General features: G+C 33.7%; 1 protein-coding gene across 2 annotated transcripts in view; it reads right to left on the bottom strand.

Annotated features, from left to right (window-relative positions):
• Positions 1-24,880, bottom strand: part of LOC136968929 (kinase suppressor of Ras 1-like) — an 86,533-nt gene extending 61,653 nt beyond the window's left edge. The window contains exon 1 of one of the 2 annotated variants that reach the window (XM_067262997.1): positions 24,365-24,880. In XM_067262997.1, coding sequence (XP_067119098.1) covers positions 24,365-24,517 — 153 coding nt within the window. In that variant the 5' untranslated portion in view covers positions 24,518-24,880. The remainder of the gene's footprint in view (positions 1-24,364) is intronic. The other variant, XM_067262996.1, reaches the window with a different exon arrangement.
• Between the last annotated feature and the right edge of the window lie 928 nt (positions 24,881-25,808).

Genomic DNA, 25,808 nt, shown 5'->3' with positions numbered 1-25,808 from the left:
ATTGCTGGCTTTTCAGCCAAATCAATTAGTATTTGCCTTTTGATTCGCCGTTGGATGTCTGAAAGACCTTCTCTCACTTTTAGTTTTTCTGCTGCTCTCAATAAGATTCTATACCTAGAATCAATATACATTCTAGCAAGAAAATGTGTGTTTTGAATAAGCTTTACTTTCCGCTTTTTCGTGGAAGACAGAATTCCTAACGCAACATATCCTCCAAATTCGTCCGCACATTTTTCTAGTTTACACCATTCTTTCATAAACGTCCTTGGAGTGAGATCAGCAGCTTGAAGGGCAATTCTCGAAATATTTGGTTTTTCTAAAACAGCTCTGATATCTTTTACTTCATCTCATTCTGCTTTGCTAAGTTCCAGATCTTTTGTCCCAGTAACAACTACTTGGTTGCAGTATTCTTTGAAAAAAAAAATGATGATCAAGCATGGCATATGTAGAACCTTATCTTGTTACTGTATCTAGGGATTGAGTTTTACCATACATTTTCAGCAAAACATTATAAATTGTTGGTGTTCGTAATTTTACTACAACCTGTCAAATTTTCCCTAATATTTTTATTATTTGTTCATTCTTTAATCCATTCCAAATGGCCGGTTGAAGAGTGTGAATCCAACACTTCATTAGTTGAATTTTCATATTATCATTACACCATTAGGGAAGGATCTTTAACCCCCCAATGCAAAATATATACATTCATTTCTTCGATGTCTTCAGTTTTTTCATCATCTTTATCCTGGGAAATATTTTCATGATCACCAAGTTTATTTACAGCACATATCATGTTCGCTGCATTATCTACACAAATATTTAGTACTTGTTTGACAAGTTTGCCACGTGTTAAATAATATCAGTGTTGTAAACTTAACAGTGCAAAGTAACTTTAATTTAATTTAATATTTAATGGTTTGTTAAAATTGTTATTGAAAAATCAAAGGTAAGAAATGAATATTAGTGCTACTCCTAGTAGTGAATTTCTGTACTAATGACTAAAGCCAGTTTCATTCTAAACAAAACAGAACTATGTCAGAAGATTTTTCAAACATAGACTTAACTAAATTTTTAAATTTTATGACTTATGCCACTTCCATTTTCACCGGCTCAAATATTAAAAAAAAATATGCATATCGGAGCAGTTGAGCACTACGAATTTCTGTGCTCCGGCTCCGCTCCTGCTCCAAGTAAAAATCCGTTGCTCCACCTGCTCCATGCTCCAGCTCCAGCTCTGCTCCAAAGCTCTGTTTTGAACAGCCCTGTATAACCAATTATGTATGTAATTAAATTACAGGGAGTATTGTTATTAACTAACTAAAATAAATTACTTTTAAAAAATTTATTTTGCTTAAGACTGGCATTCAATATTTGCTTATTTCTGTGATGTCTTTGTATTTATTGCCTTTACATACTTGTTTAGCCCTAATATATATATATATATATATTTATTTATTTATTTATTTATTCTACAATACAAGGCCATTATGTACCACTTTACACTCTTCTATTAATGGCAGTTTATTCTAATGAACAGTGTTATCTTTAATCATCCAACCATAAGCCAAATTAATTGAACAGAAATTATGCTACAAAATATTAATTAGAAATTATATGATCAGAACAACTAGAAGTAAATGTTATGCACCATCTCTTAATGAAAATATTAAGTATAACTTAATTTTTAATTTAGAATAATCTGGAATAGGTCCAGGTGGCATAACCGGTCAGTACATCACATGGTAAGCGGAGGTTGCAAGTTCGACTCCCACTCTGGACCCATTCTTTTCTTCCAGATTATTCTAAATTTAAAAATTTAATTATATTTACCATTTTCATTAAAAAATGGCACCTAATGTCTACCTCTAATTGTTCTAATCGTATAATTTCTAATTAACATTTATAGCATAATTTCTGCCTGATTAATTTGGCCAATGGTTAGATAATTATTAATACATTGGATTCTTGAAATGTTTATATATATAGTAATATCTTTTCTCACGTTGTTGACAAGGTAGTAACTACGAGGATAATCCCAAAAGTAAGGTCTATTTTTTTAAAAATACAAAGAAACGTTTATTTTCAATAATGTTCATATCATTTTAAAGCTTGACTATTTATCTATTTTTCTACATAATCGCCCTTTCGGTCAATGCAGTTTTGTAGGCACTGTGGTAATTTGTGTATGCCCGTGTCACATCAGCTCGTCACCATGTTGCGGGACCCATGTTGCTGACACTTTTTGATATTGCAACTTTTCTGTTAAAACTCTACGATTGGTGCATCATGAAACCTCAAGAACCAAAATGCCGAAATCATCCAGAGTGATTCACCAATCTTCACGCATGGTTTGCTCAACCTTTGTGATTGTCTTGTCAGAAATTGACAGTCTCCCGCTTCTTTCTTTATCACAAATTTCAGTATGATCAGCTGCAAACTCCCTACACCACTTGAGGATGTATTTGACATCTATGCACAACTCGCCATACACTTCCGTCAATTGGTGATAAACTTCAATCGGATTAACACGAAATGGTGGCGAGCTGGTATGACACAGGCATACAAAAATTGCCACAGCGCATACAAAAATGCATCAATCGAAATGGCAATTATGTACAAAAATAGATGAATGTTCAAGCTTTAAAATGATATGAACATTATAAACAAAATCTAACACCTTATCTTCGCTGAAAAAGTTTAATTTTAAACAAACGTTTTCGGCCTATTCTATAGGCCATCATCAGGCTAAAAAATCGAATAGTATCGTTCCATAAGAACGAATACAAATATTTAAACTTTAAATTAACAACGGATTAATACAAATATTTAAATTTAAAAATTAACAACGGATTAAAAGATGATACATAATAAACTAATATCGTATAGAATTACAAACAAAATAAAAAACAAAATAAAAATCAAAAATAAACTCAGAAAAACTTCTAAACACAAGCATAGAACCATAAAATAAACATGTAAATTAAGAGTTCCTTGCAGAGTTCTTAACCATATACTTCCAGGCCGATGGAAGGCCCTCAGCGTCCCTTGCATTTATACACGCCCCTTCCAGCTTGCTCTTGTAAATCTCTATTTTCTCAGCGGTCCTCGCCAACGTTGGGGAGCTCATGGGTTTTATAATGTCCGCTTCATCCCATTTAACTATTGAGCTTTCAGTCTGAGCCATTTGGGATAGTACCGTGGCGTTGGAGCTTTTTCTGATGTTATACTTGTGCTCCTTGAGTCTTACACTCAAACTCCTTGTCGTAACGCCGATATAATCTTTCTTAATTCCCAGCTGTGCGTTCTCGTATGGTATCCTATACACACCCGCTTTTTCTTCCTTCCTAATGCTATCCTTGTCATTCCTTAAAATCTTATAAAGGTTTGGGGCTCTTTTCAGAATTATTGATGTCTCATTGTGATTCGCAATTTCTTTCATAATGCTTTTGGCATATCTGTTATAAGTGAATTTAGTGATCTTAGCGGGACGTTGTTTAGAGCCTCTTGCTACGTTCTTCTCGTACCTTTTAACCATTCCTGTTATTGCGCTTTTCCTGTATCCTAAGGTTTCGGCTACCAGTAGAATTCTGTTAATTTCCTTTGCTCTGTCCATAACGTTATCACAATATAGAAAGGCCCTTCGGATTAGAGCCCGGAATGCCGCCATCTTATAATGATACGGATCATTTGATTGCGAAGGGATATAAAGCGGACTGTGCATTGGTTTAACGTAAACACTGGTAGATAAATGCCCGTTCTTGAACTGGATGTTGATGTCTAAAAAATGAATTGTTACGGAACTTTTCTGTTCTAATTTCAGTTTTAGGCCGTCGTTATTACGATTGATGCCTTCAATGAACTCATTAATCTTACGGTTATTCTTCCATAATATAAAGATGTCGTCTACATATCTTTTAAAATATACTATATCCTTACGGAAGTCAAACAAAACTCTTTTCTCCAGCTTTCTCACAACCAACTCACATAGAATTCCTGAGATCGGACTTCCCATTGGAACCCCTCTTTTCTGTCTATATGCTTGTCCATCATAGCCGAAGATAGATTCGTAGCATATCAGGTTAGCCAGTTCTACTACTTCGTTGTTGTAATGTAACAATTCAGGGATTCTGCTGAACAATACTTCCTTGCATGTGTTTCCTTGCATGATAGAATTCTTATGGACGGATATAAGCTTTCATAATCTAATACCGTTCCTACTTCATTTTCCATTAACGATATGTGTTGAATTTCCTTAACCACAGTTCCAGGATCCTCTGCCACTAGTGCGTTGCTTTCAAGCTGGGAGGAGATAAACTTGTGTAATCTTTTTTCTAAGACAAAAGTCGGTCCTCTGCACTTTTCTACTATCGGCCTAATTTGTTTACCCTCCTTGTGGGTTTTAGCGAATGCAAACAACCTTGGAATAGCAGGCCTTGGGTTCTGGCACTTCTTAATAAAAGGTAAAACAGTAGAAAGCTTTGTCCCTTCTAGCTTCTTGACCCGTCTATCAATGCTCTCAATAATATTAACGTTAACCTTTTCACATTCCGTTTTTTCTATGTAATCTACTATCGCCTTTTTGTAAGTTTCTCTTTTCATGATGCCAAATGTTTAGTTTTGTCCGCTCTTGTTACCAGTAAATCGTTTACATCCAGCCAACGCTTAGTAACCCGAATATTGTTATTCTTAAGCCCTCCTAGTTTCCAACGTTCTTAATTTTTAATGACCGTTTTCCACCTAAAACTTTCTCAGCGAAGATAAGGTGTTAGATTTTGTTTATATAATTTTTGCTGGGCACGTTTTATTTAATGATATGAACATTATTGAAAATAAACATTTCTTTGTTTTTTTTAAAAACAGATCTTACTTTTGGGATTACCCTATTAATAGAAAGTGTTCTTTAATTCTAGTTCTTAATAACTTTGTCATAGATCCTAGCCTATATGAAGAGTTCTCCTTAATAGTAGTTAATTTTATTGCTTAAATTCCTAATTTGGACAATTTTTTGACTGTACTTTTATCATTTTTAAAAAAATCCTGTCACTATGGAATCTCTTTTGACACCTAAGGAAGCATTCGTTTTCTCTATAATTTAATTACAAGTACAATACATAGATTGGTTAAATTATCAGTATAAACAGTTATAATAATAATATAATGTAATATAATTGCAAAAAATTTTAAATTATTTTACAGTTTTGTACATAAACTTTCATGCAAGCATTTGAAATGTATTATAATTTCTAATTTCTATTATAGGCTAGACAGAAAATACACTTGCAAACTACTGTACTGTACAAGGGTATGCCGAAATATACCTTGTTATAAAGAGAAGAAAATGTAACGAGGACCTTACAATGTAAAAGAACAATCCAGACAGAAGATTCCTTCTTCCTTATTTTATTAATATAAAACAAAAAAATACACCTCAATTGCTAGATTTATACATACAACAATGTTCTTATATAATATAAGAACGAAACAACGAATTGGAGATTACACTACTAATTACAGACGATGATAAAACAAATACACAATTAAAATATAACACTTATACAACTACAGTAGAGCATTGTTTATCCAAATCAATTGGGGACTGGTGTTGTTTGGATAACTGATTTTTTAGATAACTGATTATGTATGAAAAAATATGTTAACCTATCCCATGATGAAATTTTTCTCTGTTGCGTGTCGCTATGCGTAGAATTTTCGTCAATTTTAAGCCTAATGAAAATTTTTATAATAATAATCGAGGCTATTGTATCGTTAAAAATTGTTTCTTTATTTTGTACAAACAAAATAAATATATTGAAAAATATAAAAACAAAAAAATTATACTTTAGAAGTTAATCTAGTATCAAAAACGTTCAATTCGGCACGACACAGTCCGACTGGAAAGCTTTCAGTTAACCGATGTTTCGGTTGATCAGCTTTCGGATAAACGACGCTCTACTGTATTTACAATTTCGTACACACAGTAGCCGTATTTCATGTTACAAATTGTTACAAATTACCATTCTTCTCTTCCTTATCGACTTGGCCTTCTTCCCGATCCAAGTTTATTTTCCGGTCCTAAGGTAGCTTCAGATCCAAAAGCAAAAAACGTTCTCACACGTGGAAGTGCCCACATTTATAGTTCCCACCATCCAAGTGCTTCATCCACCCACGTGGTCCTTCACATAGCCAATCCACGACCACGATACAGCAACATCAACAAAAGGTAGTATGGGACACGCGACAATATGGCTATGCGTTAAAACTAAAACCCAATACGAAACTCTTAACAGAATAAAATAAAAAATACATATAAACAATAGTGGCAGAGCACTACACTACTAAAATCAGAATTACTATCTTTCTTTCTCAGTGTAAGATCAACAAAGTTCATCCTATGGGTATATTTTGAATGTCAATACCACAAGACCACAAAATTGCTCAAGTTCATATTTATGCACTAGCAACAAAGGAAACGTAAAGTATTTAGAGTATAATGGCAAAGTTAATTCAAGCAACTAAAGAAATTTGTCTTCACATCATTGTAGAAGTAGAATTTCTACAATACTTAAAAGACAACATAAGCAAGATTTTTAATAACTAAGCAAGTTAAGATTAGAAGCAGTCTTGTCAAGAAGTTGCAATGGATTATCAGCAAGCACATAAAACAACAGACTTATCTTCAACAAAAAATAAGAGTCAAACAAAGACATTAAGGAGACACTTTCTAAGGATCATAAGTTTGTGCCACAAGAAGATGAGAAAATTCAGAACATTGTTGCATAACTAGAAAGTCTGCACAAGGATGTCAGAAAAGGATACAAATACAGCCAAACTTAAGCTGTCTTCAAAACTTTTAAATCTTAATCACATAATGCACATTCTAACAAATATATTGGCTTGCTACAAAGTAAAAACATGGTGAAAGAAAACAAATTCCAATCCAATCTTATCAGCTGTATAAAGTATCACATATACTGCACTTTCTATCATTTATCTGATTAGACAATTTATCTCCACAATTCACTGAGAAATAAACAGAATAGTTCAAATATTCTGAAATGAAAAAATGCTTTCTAAATTGGTTAGTTTAAAAAATTTCAATAGCCAGATTAACACCCTAACATATTCAGCTGATCTAGCAATAAAAATGCTAAGCTGTTGTCTAGTTTTGAAGAGCATGAATTTAAATATTACTTTGGGTACAATGTCTATAGTCATCATATTTTAATGAGGTTATTTATTTGGATTTTCTAAAGCCAGCAGAGTGATATTGCAAACAACAAACAAATTCAAACTATTAATCTTCGAAAAACTAGTCCAAAAATTTAATTGGCTAAAGACAAAGTGCATAAAAATACCAACAGCTGGTAAAGTCATGCACAGAATAATCTATGTCATTTAGTTACAGTTCAGTATGAATAGGTTTTATGATTCATGTAAAGTCAAGAGATAATACCTCAGATATCTGGATCAAATAATCCATTCTTACTAGTTTAATAATACAGATTGTCATCCTGACAACTTTTACCACCCATTAATGGTTTTACATGTCCAACTCTAATCCAACAGATGCTAATAAATTTGAATCTTAAACAAATCACTTAGGTCTTATATTTAAGAAATGGCTTTTTATTATTAACACTATAAATTCTCCCATCAAGCATGACAGAGTATTTTTTATGAAAATGTAGGGATTGAAGAATTGAGAAAAGCTTCAAGTTGAGCTTGATGTTGTGATGCTGTTTCTGCAGCCCTCGACAAAGCCATTCTTACTCAATGTTGCTCAAGTCAGTCTTCGTGGCCTTTGGGGTCTCAGTTGTTCTTATTCTTTTAGATCTATAATTTACCTGACCAATTTTACTCTTACGCTTTCCCCTAGGCATTTTTTGACAAAATAGCAAGTCTTTTTAATTCCATGTTGATAAAATAAAGATGAATTGTATGTACATTAGTTAGATTAGCAATAATACTTTCTAAATAGTGGGATCATTAGATCGTTATTTCTGACTGGATAATAGAACATCATGTGGTCACTATGCAAAGATGTTTTTTTAAATTTGTCATAGAAGGGACACAATGCAGTTGTCACTTTTAAAGTTTGAATTTTAAATTTAATGAAGTAAGTTTAAAATACACCATTTACCAAAATATTTTAAAATGCAAGTTAAGGGAAATTCCCTCATTGAGCATGAACTAAATGAGGTCACTGATGTCACTGCAATTTAAGTGCAATCACCAATCTGAAAATGATAAAACGTTTATTCTATAGCTAGTATTTCTGCAAAATAAGTAGCCTATATTTCCGTCAGAACCCAAGACGAATATAACTAAAATTTCCCCTGGATTGGATAAAAATTGCAGGAGGTGTAAAGAATTTACACACACACACACACAATGGCTCTTATATTAGTAATTGAGTACTTCCAAGAGATTAATCTATCATCATAAGAATTCTCAAAGCTACGATAATATATAATAAATATTTAGAAAAATTACTGAAATAGTTTTCAAAATTGCTAATTAGTGCTAGAAAAGGGCCTGACCCCAATGAATAATTTACTTCCACTAAACAATGACCATCTCAAGATCTGAGTTAGAAATAGTTGCCAGATACCTCAACTTCAACTTGCCAAAACTCGTTTTGAGACGTGAAAATCTGAAACTGAGGCCATTTTCAATACAACCATCGTGAAAATCTAGAACTAAATGGTACTAAATATTAAGTCCAAACTGACTATCACTTCAATTGATGACCAGCAAAGTGCCAACTTTGAAACAGATGGCCAACTTGTTAAACTTTACTCTCTACATACAAGAGTTTCTTCACTTAACATGTCCTCTGAGGAATGACCAACACTGGCATAACACATGTCATCAATACTGAGGACTATCAAACAGAAAGCTAACCAAGTCTCACTAACAAAATGGAAGATCCTTAATAAGAAAGTGGATAAGATATTAACTCAGAGGATCATACAACCCTAGAGCTCTCCCATCATTCTTGTCAGAAAATCATTTGGAGAAATACAATTTTGTGTTAATATGAATGATGTGAATGATCCACTGTGGTAACTCATCTGAATTAATTAATTCACCTGTAAGTGGATAAAATAAAAACACATGCTAATATTTTTAACCTGGTTAATGAGCCATCCCTTTGACTTAGACAGTTGAAAGTGAAAACTGAGAATGACCCATTAACCAGGTCAAAAACCTTAGTATTTTTTTTTTAACTTTACCTACTGTTAAAAGTGCATTAATTAATTCATTTTGTGTTGATTACCACAGGCTAAATATTATCAGTAAAAAAAGATGTTTATCTACTTACAAAGATCAACTTGACTGCCAGGTCAAGTTTTATTCAATGCATCTGCATTCCAATTAGTGATAGATAAAGTAGACAAACAAGACCAGAAAAGATTGTCTTCCATATCTTGAGCCTCAAGTTATTCAAAGGATCCTTAAACTTTGAACACCTGATCAATGAAGTATTAAAAGGACCCAAGTAAAACATCTGTCTTTGTTACTTAGATGGTATCATTGGGTCCTGAAATTTAAAGATCCTTGCTCACCTTATTGAAAGAAATGATATCAACTCAATCCTGGACTCAATTTCAGACTACACAGGTCAAAAGTGAAAAAATTCCTGGGAGCCTGCTCATATCATTGCCACTTCATAGAAAGTTTTGTTGCTATTGTCCAACCATTACAGAGTATGTACAACAAACTTTACATCATAAAAAGATCTGTTATAACTTTGTGTGTAATGTACAGTACATCATAAGCATAAAAAATGTTTTGTGTTAGAACTTTATTTTATAAAATTGTTGAACCAATCGTATTTGATCCTTTATTGACATCAATGCATCTTCACCATTACTTACGCACAAATAAGAATGTGCTGGATGTTTGTTGGCCATATTGGATTTGTTTCATACATGTGTTTGCAATCTTGCTTCTAGTTGTCGTCCATTAATTATGACCAATATAAATTCTCTCGATTTAAATTTATCATTAGAACAATTGAAACTTTTACAAGAATTATCCAACGCTGCATACGAGCAGTGAAGAGAAATTGCAACAGAATATTTGTTCATTCTGTTTTATGCCAAGACAGTCTGAGGTGTTTATTTTTTATAAATAAAATAAATTTATGTAAAATTTAAATAGAAATTAATTGATCTTTAAATAAACCCCTTAGATTTAAATTCTGTTGTCTATGACTGATGAAAGAGCATACCCTAGATCAGATCAGAAAATTTTAAATGTTTGTTATATTTTTACGACATAACGGACTTTGATGTGCAAATGCCATCTAACGTTATGTGTTTATTATTATAATGTACAGTAAATATAATGTAAAATACGTTGTGCACAAACTCTATATTAACTTCACTCCTAGCTAAGTTACAAATGGACAGAAAAGGCAAAGACAAAAGGTTTTTTAGTGAATGCTCTGTGTTTTTACTATTTATATTTACTAAATGTAAAATAACGTCGGCCATGTTTTATTTTTAATATTTTCCGGAAATAGTTATTTTCAGTAACTAACAAAAGAGCCTCCCTTAAGCCCAGTATTTTGTGATATGGAAAACCCATTCCCAATCAATAGAATGTTTATAAGCATGACTGCCTCAAATCAGGAACAGCAGGTATAACAAGTCCACATCTATTTTGTAAAAACGATACAAATCTGAAGAAGTAGCCCCAATAATACTAGTTATAAGACACTTTGCACCTCAAGAGCTGAAGAAACAACAAGATTGGAGATAGAAACCAGCACAGTAATTTTCTTAGCAAGAACCTTTTCTAAAAAATTGATTGAATGGGAATGTTTGTTCATCAAAGGACGAAGGGGTCAAGCAGATTTGTGTCTTTACTTCAAAAAACAATCTGGGACATGCTAAGTTGGCTGGTGGATCCAGGGGTCAGATAGTGATAACATTATTCCTGGCATAGTGATACCTTTTTTTACTTTTTTCAAAACTGCCAGAGTTGGATCTGTTAGCAAAACCAATCCTGACTGCAGTAGGAAGTCATTAGCCTTATATAGGAAATCACTATTTTTGCACAGCACAAACCTTTTGTCTTTGTCAGAGACAAAATGTCTAAGATTTAAATTGTTCAAGTAATTTTTCATCAATTTCTTTCCAGATGGAGAAACAGGACAGGGAGAATGTGCACTAGAAACTTTTGTAAAAAAATGGATACCTCCAGCTGGATACGTAATTCTTTCTGTTAACTGCTGTTATGGTCAGAGAAATTAATTCACTTAGGTTCTTCCTTGGCATTGGAATAAACTTTGGGCCTCACTGAAGTAAATGTTGTACTGCCTCCAGAACAACTTCACCAGAATAATTATAATAGGGGACATTAATTGGAGTTCTGCACTTGGACATTAATTGGAGTTCTGCTTTTCTCTGTAAAAGCCATTGGAACTTTTCATCTAACTTCATTTTTGTTTGGAAGATAACTTTGTCGCAGATAAAACAAATTTTATCAAGCTGTTCATAGACGGTACTTGGGTTCACAAACTTTAACAAAAGCTAGGTGTGCAAGGTATACATTTTGTTCAAAACCAGCGATTGTTCTCCATTTATCAGTGATAAGCCTTGCCAGGAGCTTGCTTTCTACATGAGGCAGCAAAGGATGAATACACACAAAAAAAATTCATATTTTAGCAAGATACACTAGTGAACAATTCCATGCTTTCAATAATGCAAAAGAAACAATAATTGGGTGTGTTGTCTATACCAGTGTTTCTCAAACTTTTTCGTCCGCGACCCCCTTTTGCACTTAAAAATTTCAAAGGACCCCCGAAGAATGAGTATGTGTAGAAAAACATCCTGGAGGGAGGGGGGTTAATTTAAATTCAGGACGAGTTAATTTCTTTTGTTTAATTAATCTATTCCATGTTGAAATTTCTCTCCGTTGCGTGTCGCTTTGCGTTGAATTTTTGTCAATGTTAAGACTAACGAAATTTTTTAAAAAATTATTTGTTTATTTTTCACAAACAAAATAAATGTATTGAAAAATATAAAAACAAAAAACATTATATTTCGGAAGTTTATCTAGTCTCAAAATGTTCCGATTCAGCACAACACAGTCCTCAGAAAAACAAGCATAACTTACCATTCACGATGGGAAAAAGTCTCGTTCAAATACTGGCGCGTCCTTAAGTACCCTCTCATGGTCGCGCCAGGCTGCCAGCTAAAAACGCATATCAACTAAAATAACATCGGAGTATCCCAAGACATAGCCGAATATTGCAGCACCACAGCACTAGCGGAAATTCAAATTTGCCGACTGAAACGCTTTCGGTTGATCGGTTTTCGGATAATCGACGCTCTACCTAAGTCGACTTGTCTACAGACGCAACGCTGCTAGCGAACATCGTTCCAAATGACAACGCTGTTCTATCATAGTTTAGGCAGAGAGTGGAACTCGGGGAATTCCCCAATAGCGCACAAATTTATGAATATTATATTTAGGCTCGTATTTAAATATTTATATTGTTTTTATTATTTATATGTGCAATTTATTTAAGTAAAAATTATTTTATATATTTTTTATTTCTACTATTTCTAAACATGAATCTATAGTAAATTTATAAAATATTTGAAAAAAAATTGATTTGGATCATTTTTCAGCGACCCCCCAATATCACTTTTTCAGCGACCCCCCAAATATTTTTCGCGACCCCCACTTTGAGAATCACTGGTCTATACCACAGTTCTCTCGATGTCAATAACAGAAAGAAACACTTATTTGCAGTTTCCATAAAAGTAATGAGATAAAAACAACAAGTGATTCCACTTACTAAAAATAAATGAAAATATAAAAATTGTCTATTGGTGTTACTGGTAAATATGTTTAATTAATGAGGACGAGCACTTTCGACAGTATATAACTGTCTTTTTTGTGTAATATGGGGGATGGAAGACTATAAATCTAAAGATAGAACATATTTTTAAATTGCTCTTCATGCACGAGCATGTAACGTAAAAATTTAAAAATACAAAATTATACACCATTACAAAATAAACATAATATACTATGAAAATTGTTAACAAAAATAACAGAATTAATATGCACAGAAATAATTTATTAGAATATAAAGAAAATTTAAACAAAATGTAAACACTGGAGTCTCCTTGTTACCACTATGTTCTTGTCACATAACTGCCTAACCTACAATTTCAGCAAGTTAAATAGCACAACTAGTGTTACGACCCGTCCGGTTTTCACCTGGACAGTCTGGGAATTGACTCACTGTCCGGGTGAACTATTAATTTTGTCCGGGAATTTAGTAGAAATTGTGAAATTACAATGAAACAAAATTCTTGCAAATATTGTTATAAATTTACACCATTTGAATAACGAAAGACCTCACACTCACTGAAACTCATCTGCCATTCCACCATGTTACTCTGTTTATAATGACGTGTGACCTTTTTTTTTTTCTTGACCTTCTTTTTTTTTTTTGGCGTGTATGTTACAGGCACATTATTCTTCGCATTAAAAACAAAAACCTTGATAATTCCAGCAAAAAATATTTAATAATAATAACGTTTTCGACTGTTTTAAACAGCCATCATCAGTTAAAACGAACTTAAACAAAAGAATGCAGAAAAAAGAACTCAAGCAATACAAATATTTAAAAATTCAAAATTTCTTGTAATAGCAAATATTTTTGCGGCAGTATTTTTTGTTATTTTATTTTTATTTTTATTCTTACTACGATATTTAGCGCATGCGCTGTTTGTTAGTTTCTAATATACGACGGCGTTTTTGCTTTGGAATTTTTTTTTTTTTTTGTTTTTTTTTTTTGAATTTTTTAAATATTTGTATTGCTTGAGTTCTTTTTTCTGCATTCTTTTGTTTAAGTTCGTTTTAACTGATGATGGCTGTTTAAAACAGTCGAAAACGTTATTATTATTAAATATTTTTTGCTGGAATTATCAAGGTTTTTTGTTTTTAATAGTTATTTTCCAGTAGCTATATTTGTTTATTGCATTCTTCGCATTGTAAAATGACATTGCGCATACGTCAGGAACTTCTATTTGAACAAATCTGACCTGCCGTCCGGGTCAGCAATTTTGTAAAGGTGGCAACACTAAGCACAACCCATAGCTATATAATATCAAGTATGGGAGAGTTGCAAGAAGACATTGATGTAATAAACAGACTCACAAATGGTGACAAGGAAGCTCCAGTGTTGACATTTTGTTTAAATTTTCTTTATATTCTTATAAATTATTTCTGTGCATATTAATTCTGTTATTTTTGTTAACAATTTTCATAGTATATTATGTTTATTTTGTAATGGTGTTTAATTTTGTATTTTTAAATTTTTATGTTATGTGCTCGTGCATGAAGCACAATTTAAAAATATGTTCTATCTCTAGATTTATAGTCTTCCATCCCCCATATTACACAAAGAAGACAGTTATATACTGTCGAAAGTGCTCGTCCTCATTAATTAAACATATTTACCAGTAACACTAATAGACAATTTTTACATTTTCATTTATTTTTAGAAAGTAGTGTTGCTTATTTTTGCATTCCATTTCCATGCTTCAGGAGGTGACAATCTTGATAGACATGGTGAACTCCTAGAGGAGTTGTTTGCTTGTAACAACTTCATCCTCATTAGCAATCTATTGTCCCCTCCAACCTTTATCTCCCACAGAGGGGAGAGTTGAATTGATATCACGGTTTGTACTTTGGGTTCCTCTCCAGGATTTGCAATTGGAAGGTATTGAATGAAGACAGCTTAACCAAGTACACTTACACTGACTTCATTTAGGGTACGTTCGTTAAGTCGAACGAGTTAAACGCGTTAGTAACGAATCGTTCGAAAAGTAGTAGTCTCGCTCAGTGCGCATGCTCCGCGATGATGACGTATCGAACGAAACCCTAACGAAGCTCACGAAGGAAAGAGTTAGTTTACTTCGTTAAGAAAATGGCGCCCGACGATATCGATGTTTTTAGATCTACTCGAGTGTTTAAATTGTGAATTAAAAAGTGAAATGATTGAAATAACTGTCCATCCGAAGCAACCTAAGAAAAATATTTTGGATAAGGCTGCACTAGCAACATTCATATCCTTGATTTTAGAAACAGCCATTTAGTTATAACGAATCGTCGAAAAGTCTAACGAAACAAGAATAACGATGACGTCATTCTCGTTTAACTCGTTCGACTTAACGAATGTACCCTTACTTTCTGATCAGAATGGCTAGCTATCTGCCCACATTCCCCAGTTGGTTCTTGCTGACTAACGCAAATTGGACTCGCATGAACAAGTTCCTTGCGATTCACCTGATGGATTGCTCCATTGAGGACTCAACAATGGCAAAGTCCCAAATTGACCACAATATTAAAATTATTAATGATGCATGCAACAAATTATATCCAGGAAACCAAGTGGTAAAAGAACATCCCGTGGTGGACTCCTGAGATCAGCAGTTTGCATAAAACAAATAAACATCTAAGAAAGACTTATCAACATTGTAGGGATGACCACACACAGCATCTTCACAAAAATGCCTACCTTACGAATCAAAAAATATACAAACAGGTGATAAAATCATCAAAATTACATAGCTGGAGAATATTCTGCTCAAAACTTTCAAATAACCCTTGGGGTTTCATTACTAAAATGTGCACCAATAAACTTTGTCAAACAAAAATTTTAACTTCTAATACCAATGATGACAATATCCCCACCAACTTCTCGCAGACCTTGAATAACCAATTAAACTTCTGCTCCAACGACATACAAGATCTTGACACTGACTGGCAAAGGTAAGTCTATATGGATGCTAATGCCCTTTGTAACACTAGTAATATGCATCTTTACACCAATGAAAAAATCAATGAGGCTTTTAAAAATTTAAGGAGAAGAAAGGCCCCGGGCCCAGATGGCATTACAAATGAAATAGCCATGCAGCTCTGGAACATGATCCCACAAAAACTTAGTGACATATGCAATGCCTGCCTGCACCACGGACTCTTTCTGAGACCTGGAAGGTAGCAAACATAGTTCCTGTGCCCAAACCTGGATCCCAAAATGATATGAGACCAATCTCCCTCCTAATCCATCTTGGGGAAAATATTGGAAAGCTTGATCAACACCAGACTCCTGGTTTGCAGAACACAAACTCATTAATGACACCCAATTTGGCTTCAGGCCACAGTGTTTGGCCTAGAATGTCATTCACCTGGCTGTTAGTACAGTTACGTATTTACTAGAAAACCACAAGTATGTGCTCAGGGTCAGTCTTGACATATCAAAGGCCTTTGACAGCACCTGGTGGCCACTCATCATAGATGAATGGAGAAAAATCAACTGTCCTTCCAACATTTTCAAATTGTCACAGGATTACCTAAGAAACAATAAGGCCATTTTACACTGCAGCCAGCACCATGTCTCCAAACAAATTACCAGGGATAGGTCTGCGGACCACTTCTGTGGAATATTACTTTTAACACTTTTCTAAATCAAAATTTCAGCCAATCCTACTCTGTCACATTTATGTGACACTCTGCCAATGATGTTTTGATGCTACTGGGGGGGTCACTCAAGGGCTGAAAGTTAATGCAATGCTCAGCAAAATCTTCAGTTGGGGCACAGGACACAAATTACAATTCACTCCTCAGAAAACAAAGGGGACAGTACTCAACAAACCAGACCAATCAAATTTATACTTATGTGTACCCCATAGAAAGATGAACGGAAGGACTATTAAAATCAAAAAAACCGTTAAATACCTGGGGGGGGTTATTCTTGAATTTTGCTTCCTGTGAAATCCTCACATTATCATGTGCACCAGGCTGATTATGCAAGCCTTCGCGCAAATGGTAAGAAAAAACTGGGGCCTCTCCGCTGGCACCATGAGTGTCATTTATGATCAGATTTACTTACCTGTGGTTACCTATGCTTATGGCACCTGGGGGTAGGCCACAAGTAAAGTCCATATAAAACAAAAGTTTGACCTCATCTCACAGAAGAGCTCTTATACTCATAGCCAAAGCTTTCTGCACAGCTCCAAATCACAGCTTACAGGTCATAGCTAGAAAACCTCCTGTGGATTTAATTATCACACTCAATGAAAAGCTTTGTCTAGCGATGTGGGAAAATGACATTAATCTGAATAATGGCACTTTTGCACAGGACAAACTGGAGAAACCTTGCCCTTTTTACACTATGCCCTCTCCTGACAGTTCCAACAAAATGAGCGCACTAACTCTAATCCTGCTGAAATTGAGATATTTACTGATGGTTCAAAAATTGATGATTCCGTCAGATGCAGCTTTGTCATTTACACTGAAATGCAGGAAATACATCACAACTATTACCGTCTAGGAAATTCCTGCACCGTTTTTCAAGCAGAATTAATGGCTAGCAAGATGGCCCTTACTTGCTAATTACACCTCCACCACAATATATATCTATACTGACTGTCTTTCTGAACATAATATAATTAAAAGTCCTAGCTTATATCCACTTGCCTGTAGAATTAGGCAATTAATTAATAATTCTGTTAATACCTTCACTATTGCCTGGACTCAAGCTCAGCAAGGAACTGTCAATAATGAACAGGCTGACCATCTGGGGAAAACAGCCACCAGTGACAACTCTGCACCAATAATATACAATAAGATTAGCAAACAAACTTTGCGGTATCTCTTATGGAAGGAAGCAATACACATTTGGCAAGACACTTGGAACCGTAATAACAATAGTATAACTTTTAAATATATCCCAGATGTCAATCATTTTTTAACTTTAAATTGGTTTTCTCCTAGCTACCACACCATTCAGATTTTTACTAACCACAGTAAATTCACTAGTTATCTTTTCAGATTCACTAATAGAAACTCAAACTTTTCTCCTGTCTGCCAAGTGGAGGACAGCAGCACCCATTGTATTTTCGAGTGTGTGACATTAGAAAAAGAGTGTATAGAATTAAAACTTCTAATTGAAGATTTGAACATATCATGGCCATGCAACTTTAGTGGCATATTCACGACCAGAGAGACTTACCTAGCCTTCACAGGCTGGCCAGAAGACTTGGCAAACTTTCACTACTTTCTGCAAATAACTGATCGAGCATCTACCTCTTGAGGCATGAGTTATGCCTCTGCTCAAGCTCACAGCAAGACATTGCATCTTCATGCAGAATTTATTGTCGCATTCCTTTTTTTCTTGTTGATAGCAATTATATCATTCTAGTTAAATATGTATGTTTACTCTCATATTTAATTTTATTTATAATTTACAATGGGAACTCCTGTAAACCTATTGTGTCTGCTTTAACTTGGTAATGCCATAAATGGGGCCATGTACAAATGTATCTTACTAAATAAATGAATAAATGAATGAATGTCTCATGACTGAAATGTTAAAAATTATTTTAAATTTTTTGTCATTGAAGTGGTAGATGTTTGGTTTTCATGTCAGATTTTAGACATTATTAATATTGTATCTGATGACAAGACAAGCTTCAAAAAATGTTTTATCCAATAATAAAATGACTCCTTGAAAATTATTGGCATTGCCTTATTGATGATCACACTATGTCTGGCTATCTAAATTTTGTTTTACTATAAATTATTTGTGTTTCATACCCAAGAAATCAGTGAATAAATGAGGATGATTATAAAAAAAATTGCAATAGAAATAGAAGCAAAATAACATAATAGTAGCAAAGGTGCATTGTTTAGTTCAATCCCATTAAGTAATTTCCAACATTTTAAAGGATAAAGAATGAATTTGGAAATATAATTGCTCATTATATTTAATACATTAATGCAAATAATAGTAGTAAGCATTCAATAGACAGAATTTAATATGGCATAAAATATATCTAAAAAATATGTAAACCATTATGTGTCAAACAGTAGAAGAGCAATTGTCAAGATTAATTCATTACTTAAAATTCTGTTAACCATCTGCATGGAGGACAGTCAACCTAGTGAGCAGCTATCCTAGTATGCTGCTTTCCAATTACAATTCTATATATATTACTGCAAAGTCAGATATATAGTGGGTCTGTTTTCATATTGTTTAACGAGTCTTGTGATTATAATATTGTGGTGAGTTACTTATATCTAAAAATATTGCTGTGCTGTGCACTTTCAAGTATTAAGCACTTTAATTTTTAATCACTTTAATAGTAACCTGCAAAAATCTGTGATCATTTAGTATTTAATTATGTACCAAACTGATAAAACATAGAGCTTTTCTCAGTTGGTCACCTTATTCCATATTAGTTTTTTATTGATTTAGAAGATTGAACAGTAAGAAAAGTTTATTCTTAAAATTCAAATAGGAAAAAAAGACAGCTTCACATTTCCACTCATGTTTTGGAACAATTCTGGAAAACAAGTAGAGGCTTGAAAATGTTAAAAACCTAAAAATTTTTACACTCTTTGCTTCAAATAATACACACCTGTTTTTGGCATGATTTTACAGTTTTTGATAATCTTTTTTCAAATATTACTTAGTTTTGGAAATCAAAAAGTGACAAAACAATTTTTGACAACCAAACAATAATTGTATATCACTATTTAATACTCCATGATTAATTATAAGAATGCATATCAAGAGTAAATGTAATCATATTAAAAGAAACACTTTTAATACGTAGTATTTACAGAAACATTAGTCCAGTAATAAAATCTGAAAGGAACCATTATTTTTACATACAAATGAAAAATCTGCATAAACATCGAATCTTATCTATCAACAACTTCATCCTCTCTACTTATGTACAAGAGACAGATCAAAGGATACCATCCTTTGATCTAGGGTTTCTCATTTCCCGGTCTTTTGCTTGTCCAGGGATTCCGGGATAAAAGTAAACTGTTTCCTGGGACAAAATTAATTATTTTTAACATATACAAATTATCACGAAATCAAATGATATAATTATTTTTCGTCTTTTAAAGTAATTTAATAAGTTCCGCAACCTCCAAAGTCATATCAATAACGCTGTGTAAGATATATATTAAAAATTTCCTTTGAACTACTAGAAATTTTCACAAATAGAAAAAATTTATTAGAGCTTGTTGGAAACTGCATAAAACAACAAAATGCTTTGAATTGAGTTTTAAAAAAATGAACTTAGATCAAACTTCTAACTTAGAAGGCAATTTTCATTTTTTAAATAAAATATAATACAAAATATTGTAAATTTTTATAAGATTTTAAAAAGCAAAGATGGTCAATACTCCGATCAGTCAATCTAATTCTTATTTTAGTAATAAAAAGTCTTGCTACCGAGAATGCCTTTTTCGATTCAATTGATGTGATTGGAATCGTGTTTTATGCATTTAAGAGAAGACAAATATTATGCGTTTTTCATTTGTATCCTGAAAGATTTCTAGTTCGTTTTCGAGATTGTAGTACTTCTTTTGTTCTCTAGTATTCTTGATTTGTCTACCTCGACTGCTTTAATTGAAACATCATAGCCCAATAATTCGGCAGTTCGTTTGTCTTTAATATAGGTTATGAAGAAAAACTTCATACTTGCAGACTTTGTTCGTATCCTGGCCCAACTTATTCTTTGCACAACTTGGCATTACGCAGTTATTGAAGCTACTGGGCATGGTTAAAAATTAAGACAGCATAAGTACAATTATTACAGATATTACAGGTAAAGAATTTTGAGAGTCCTGCCACAAATAAGCTACGTATTGATTATTGACCATTTGTGACGTGCCATAAGGAGTAAAAATTTAAAAAACTAATAAGTAGGTTTAAAATTAATAAATACAAATGTATTCTGACAGTTTATGAGTTAATTATACTTTCTATTTGCAAAATTTCCCCAACCTTAACACAAAATAAGAAAAAAGTGAATTTTTAAGAAATTTGCAGGATTTCCCGGGATAAGAAAAATTTCCCGGGTTAAAAAAACAACCGGGACCCTGTGATCCCGTTTGAGAAACCCTACTTTGATCCATCTCTCTATATTTATTCAGAGAGAAAAGATCCTGTAAGTTGTTAACAGACATGGCCATACCCAGTGGCATGCTGAGAATTAACTCTGTGGACTAGGCTAGTCCCCTAAATTCATTGATGTATTGTCTGAATATTATTTTTAACGCATTTGTACTTGAAGTCTTTCTCTTGAAAAATATCTATTTTTTTGTGTATTTTTCCCACCAGGGTTCCTTTAATTGACTCGTCGACAGGACTAGCTTGCAGACACATTCCTGTCATACCACTGTGTTTTGTGCACATCCAAGCAGTTCTGTAATAAGAGATTTTGTTTCTTGTTCTTATTCAAAACAGCATTGCATTAGTGATTTTTGTATTTCTATTATCATAAAACATTTAAAAGTTTTCATCTAAAGTGTGAATCTATTTAAAGATTGTATATGTGATTAGAAAGCTTCGAATTCAACACGGAAAGAGACTCATTAAGAGTAGCGGGTTCTTTGCAGCAAAACATAAGGCAGTTTGAATCTGTGAATGATGCAGCTAATCTAGGTGAATTGTCACAGCAGAGTGAAGACAATCAACTGCTATATTCTGGATTGCCTGCTTAAAACATTGTTTGGAGCCTTAAGTTTCCAACAAAACACAATCCATCAATGAGTTGCTTAACTTTCCTGGCAATATTTAAAACTGTGTTGTGCCATCTGTTCTATTTTATTGTTATTTTTAATTACTATAAAATGGCAAAATGCTTAGTTTTGAGGGTAGAGATGGTTTTATTAAAAAAACTGTAAATGCTAATAACAAGTAAAATTGTCATTAAGTCCAACCTACTCAAGATGCGACACACAGCTCCCCTTTATCTCCCCACCCCATCGACCTTTAACCACCAAATTTTAATAGCATCAATCTCCTAATACTCGAACCTTCCTGCAAAATTTCAAAAATTTTCGACAAAAGATGCAGAAGTTACTAGAGAGATTGTGGGCGAAGTTTTTATCTCTAAAACATGAATGTTGAACGTTCAGTGCTGCCATCTCATAAGCCTACAAGTTTGACAATGGCATTTGGAACGTCGAGCACGGCAAGTAGACTTAAACGTAACTTAAAGTTCGGCTTAAACGTCTGCATTTTTCTGTGTTTTGGGTTAAAATTAAGACTATTTTATCCAAATAATTATTATTTAAGCATTTATGAATAACACTGTAAAGAAACAGATGATTTTAATCCAGAAATTATTTAATTATTCAATTTTTTTGCAAATGAGGTGAATTGCCTATAGAATTTTTTATATTGTGTTCATAATAGCTTATCATAACACTATAGAAATATGTTTGTTCTTTCACGGCATCTCTACCATTAACAGCATAATTCACTTGTAAATTTCTACAAATAGTTTAATTTGTTTATTTACCTTTGCTGGTAACCTTTGTCACTCTTGAATGTTTCCACCATTTTTCAACAATATCCCACAAATCAGTGCCTGACGTGAACGTGTGGCACAATATGTTTTGCTCGGGGTTCAAACATCAAACGTATACTTCTGCTTGCCGTACAAGTTTAAAGTTTGAACTTTGGCCGCAACCTCTCTATTAAGCTTCAAAGATGTAAACAAGGTTGTGCCCCCTCCCACAAACTAACAATCATACATACAGAATTGTCACCACACACCAATGACCATACCATTCTATAATCATTTGCATATAGAAGCTTCCAACTAACAGGGAGAAAATCATCCCAGATATGATTTAATAATAACACTTCATTATATGATAAGTATAAATGTGTAACATTGTTGAGTGGAGAAAAACATCAATTTGCAGCCAGAGCCACTGTCTAAATGGAATTTGCATGGTATCCCAGTATATGTGTGGATTTTATACATGTACTCAAGTTTCCTCCAGCATCCCAAAAACATACACATTAGGTTCGTTGGCATATCAAAATTTTCTCAGAACGAATAACTGCGGTCTGCAATGGAACAGCATCTTGTCCGGGTAGGTCCAATCACTAAACTCTGAATAAGTGAGTTGGAAAATTAACAAATAATAATAAACACGATAATAAACACAACAATAAACTATTCGGTACAGAAGTGCTCAAAATTTATGCCTACCTCCCCATACCACCATCATCACTTGCCGATTCTCAAAACTGGGTAAATAATTAAATTATTTTCATTAATCTTTCTTAAATGTAATATTTATAGCTCGTATTTATTTCGACATTTAATATAGAAGTGTTTTAGATCTTTAAAAGTCGGCGACGTTTCCGTAACAAGAATTATGTAGAAACTTAACTTTTATCAATATCAATCAGCTTACGGTAAAATTGTTTTATACATTATTTCATTTGGAGTTGTAATTTCCAAGGACCTACAAACAACATTAATTAAATAAGGACTTGATTTACCAACAAATCCTTAGCAGTGATGGTTTCTTAGAGATTGATGACCAATTTCTGTACGTAATTCAAAAAGATAAAGTAAATTATTTCAAATCAATAAAGATTTTAATGCTTTCAAATAACGACATCAATTGCTTTTGAATGCTCTTCTCCTCATCATCACAGACAAGACAAGTATGCTGCTCAAAAACATTCATTTTCGTCTTCCTAAAAGCTGCATTAATGCCGTTTTTCTTTGCCGTAAAACGTATAAAACAGAAACAATAAACTAAACAGATTTTACTCCTATTTTTCACCATAATTACTTCGAGTCGAAGCCCGAAGTTAAATTTAACTCCTCGCATACCGTATCTAGCAAACACGCCGAAAAATTAACATCGTTTTATCACATATTATAATCTAGTTCGGTCAAACCGCACGAACAATTTTGAAAAAACTTTCCGGCATCCTCGCACGTCACACTTCGGCCACCGTCGACGGGAATCCGTCAAAGTACGGCTCGACACCGAGCGAAAAGTCGAACGCGAGTCGCTTGAAAACGCCACAAAGGGACGGCGCCGATCCACGTTCGAACGCATCCGTTCGACGCGGCCCAACAGAGATAAAAACCGGGGACGCACGGTGACGGGAAACGTAAACCCGTCACCGTGCACCTCACGGTTCATCACGCGGACACAAAACAACCGAACACCAAGGCAAAACATTTCAAACAGCAATCAATAAAACACTCGACACAGAAAAATTAAACACGTATATTAAATATGCAAACACAATTAACTTAATTAAGGAAATATCAAATGCATAAGCAGAAAAACTAAATAAATTATCATTTTGCGGACGTATAATTTGCTAAAATAAGGAAAAAGAGGAGAAAAAAGGAGATAAAAGTGGCACATCTGATGCGAGTGTGTGCCATATACAGTGCGTTGTATGGAGTAATTACGAAGTGATAATGGAGGAAGATGCACGAAGACGGCATTTTGTGTGAATATATCGAAAATCTCTCACCTCGACAGATCGAATTTCGTGTTGTGTGAGTTCGGCACTGGGAGGACATTGGGTCCTCAGCCCGTCCAGGTGTTTAGCATTGATGTCGATCATAGCCTGGGCCGTGGTGCAAGCTTCGATCGATCTATGATCTTCCCCTTCATCCTCGGCCATCCTTCCGATAATTTTATAGCTTCATGGCTAAATATCCACACGTTGGGTACACGAACCACTAAACGATCTGCGGGCCGAATGGAACTGATAGGTTCCATTCTTCGTCTAACATTACCACCGGACCGCCATCTTGGATACCGGTCTCGTACTTTCGCGTTCGCGCGACGTCATTGTACGAGATTGCGCGAACGGTAAAACCGATGACATCATTGGTCGGTTGCCTTTTTTTTTCTTTCTTTTTCCTATCGTTGACCGATGACCTTAATAGCCTTTGCAAAGGCCAAAAGGTCTCCAGTATTGGAAAAGTTTATATTATTTTCGCTCCTCGTTTACACGACCGGAGATATAAATTTTGATAAACGATGAAATTAACCAATAGCGAATTATCAAATGATTTAGGCGTACAAGATGTCGAAACGTTGCCAGATCCTTTTCGTTATAAAATGGATGTTTTCTATATACTGTGTTTACTTAAGTTGTAGTTTTTTCCTCGTATTACATAATTTTAATGATAATAAAATTAAATTTTTATGGTAAATAATTATAAATTTCCAAGAATAAATAAACTAATAAATTTCGAGGTAATTTTAAAAATGCTTTCGAATGACAGACAAACATGACTCGGGTGAGTCCGGATTCGATTTTCACACGTTACGCCCACTTAAATTTCATTTTAGTACGAGAAAATATCTCAAAAAAATTGTTTATAAAGCATTAAAAACCCGATAGAGTTGTAAAATATAATTATAACAGTACAAAACTGGCGAAAAAAAAAATTTTTGAAATGTTTTTATACGCATATTTCGAAATTTATTAACGGAGATTGTTGCGTATTTTGATTTTATTTTCACGTTTTGTAGTATTTCCTGTTTCGTAAAAAACTCTTTACGAAATTTTTATTATTATTTTTTTTAAATAAATAAACAATAATCACGCGACTTAAGCTTCAAATATTCAAAATTACCAACCTTGAGAGTACATATGTACCGTAAACAATCTTTAATCAAGAAATTTGTTGTTAATATTTGTTAATTCCGATAGAATGGGTAATACGTCCCGAATTTCCGGTACAATCCCGCTGAAACCGGATGATTTGGTCGATTTCTTCGTTAGATAAGCACTCGTTAAATTATTTCTCTCGGAGTTTTGACTGTTTCCTAATTACGCAAACGTAATCAAAACAAATAAATATCCTATTTTATATCGCCTTTATCTTGGCTTTTATCATCTAAATTGAAAAAGGATATTTTAGTGATGCGTGGAACGAGTAACGAGCGACCTGTGAAGAATG

Source organism: Centruroides vittatus, unplaced genomic scaffold (genome assembly GCF_030686945.1).
Source record: "Centruroides vittatus isolate TY-2023 unplaced genomic scaffold, ASM3068694v2 contig_166, whole genome shotgun sequence".
In the NCBI taxonomy this organism is placed as follows: Eukaryota; Metazoa; Arthropoda; class Arachnida; order Scorpiones; family Buthidae; genus Centruroides; species Centruroides vittatus.
The sequence above is the reverse complement of the archived record's forward strand: the minus strand, read 5'-3'. Positions and strand labels throughout refer to the sequence as shown.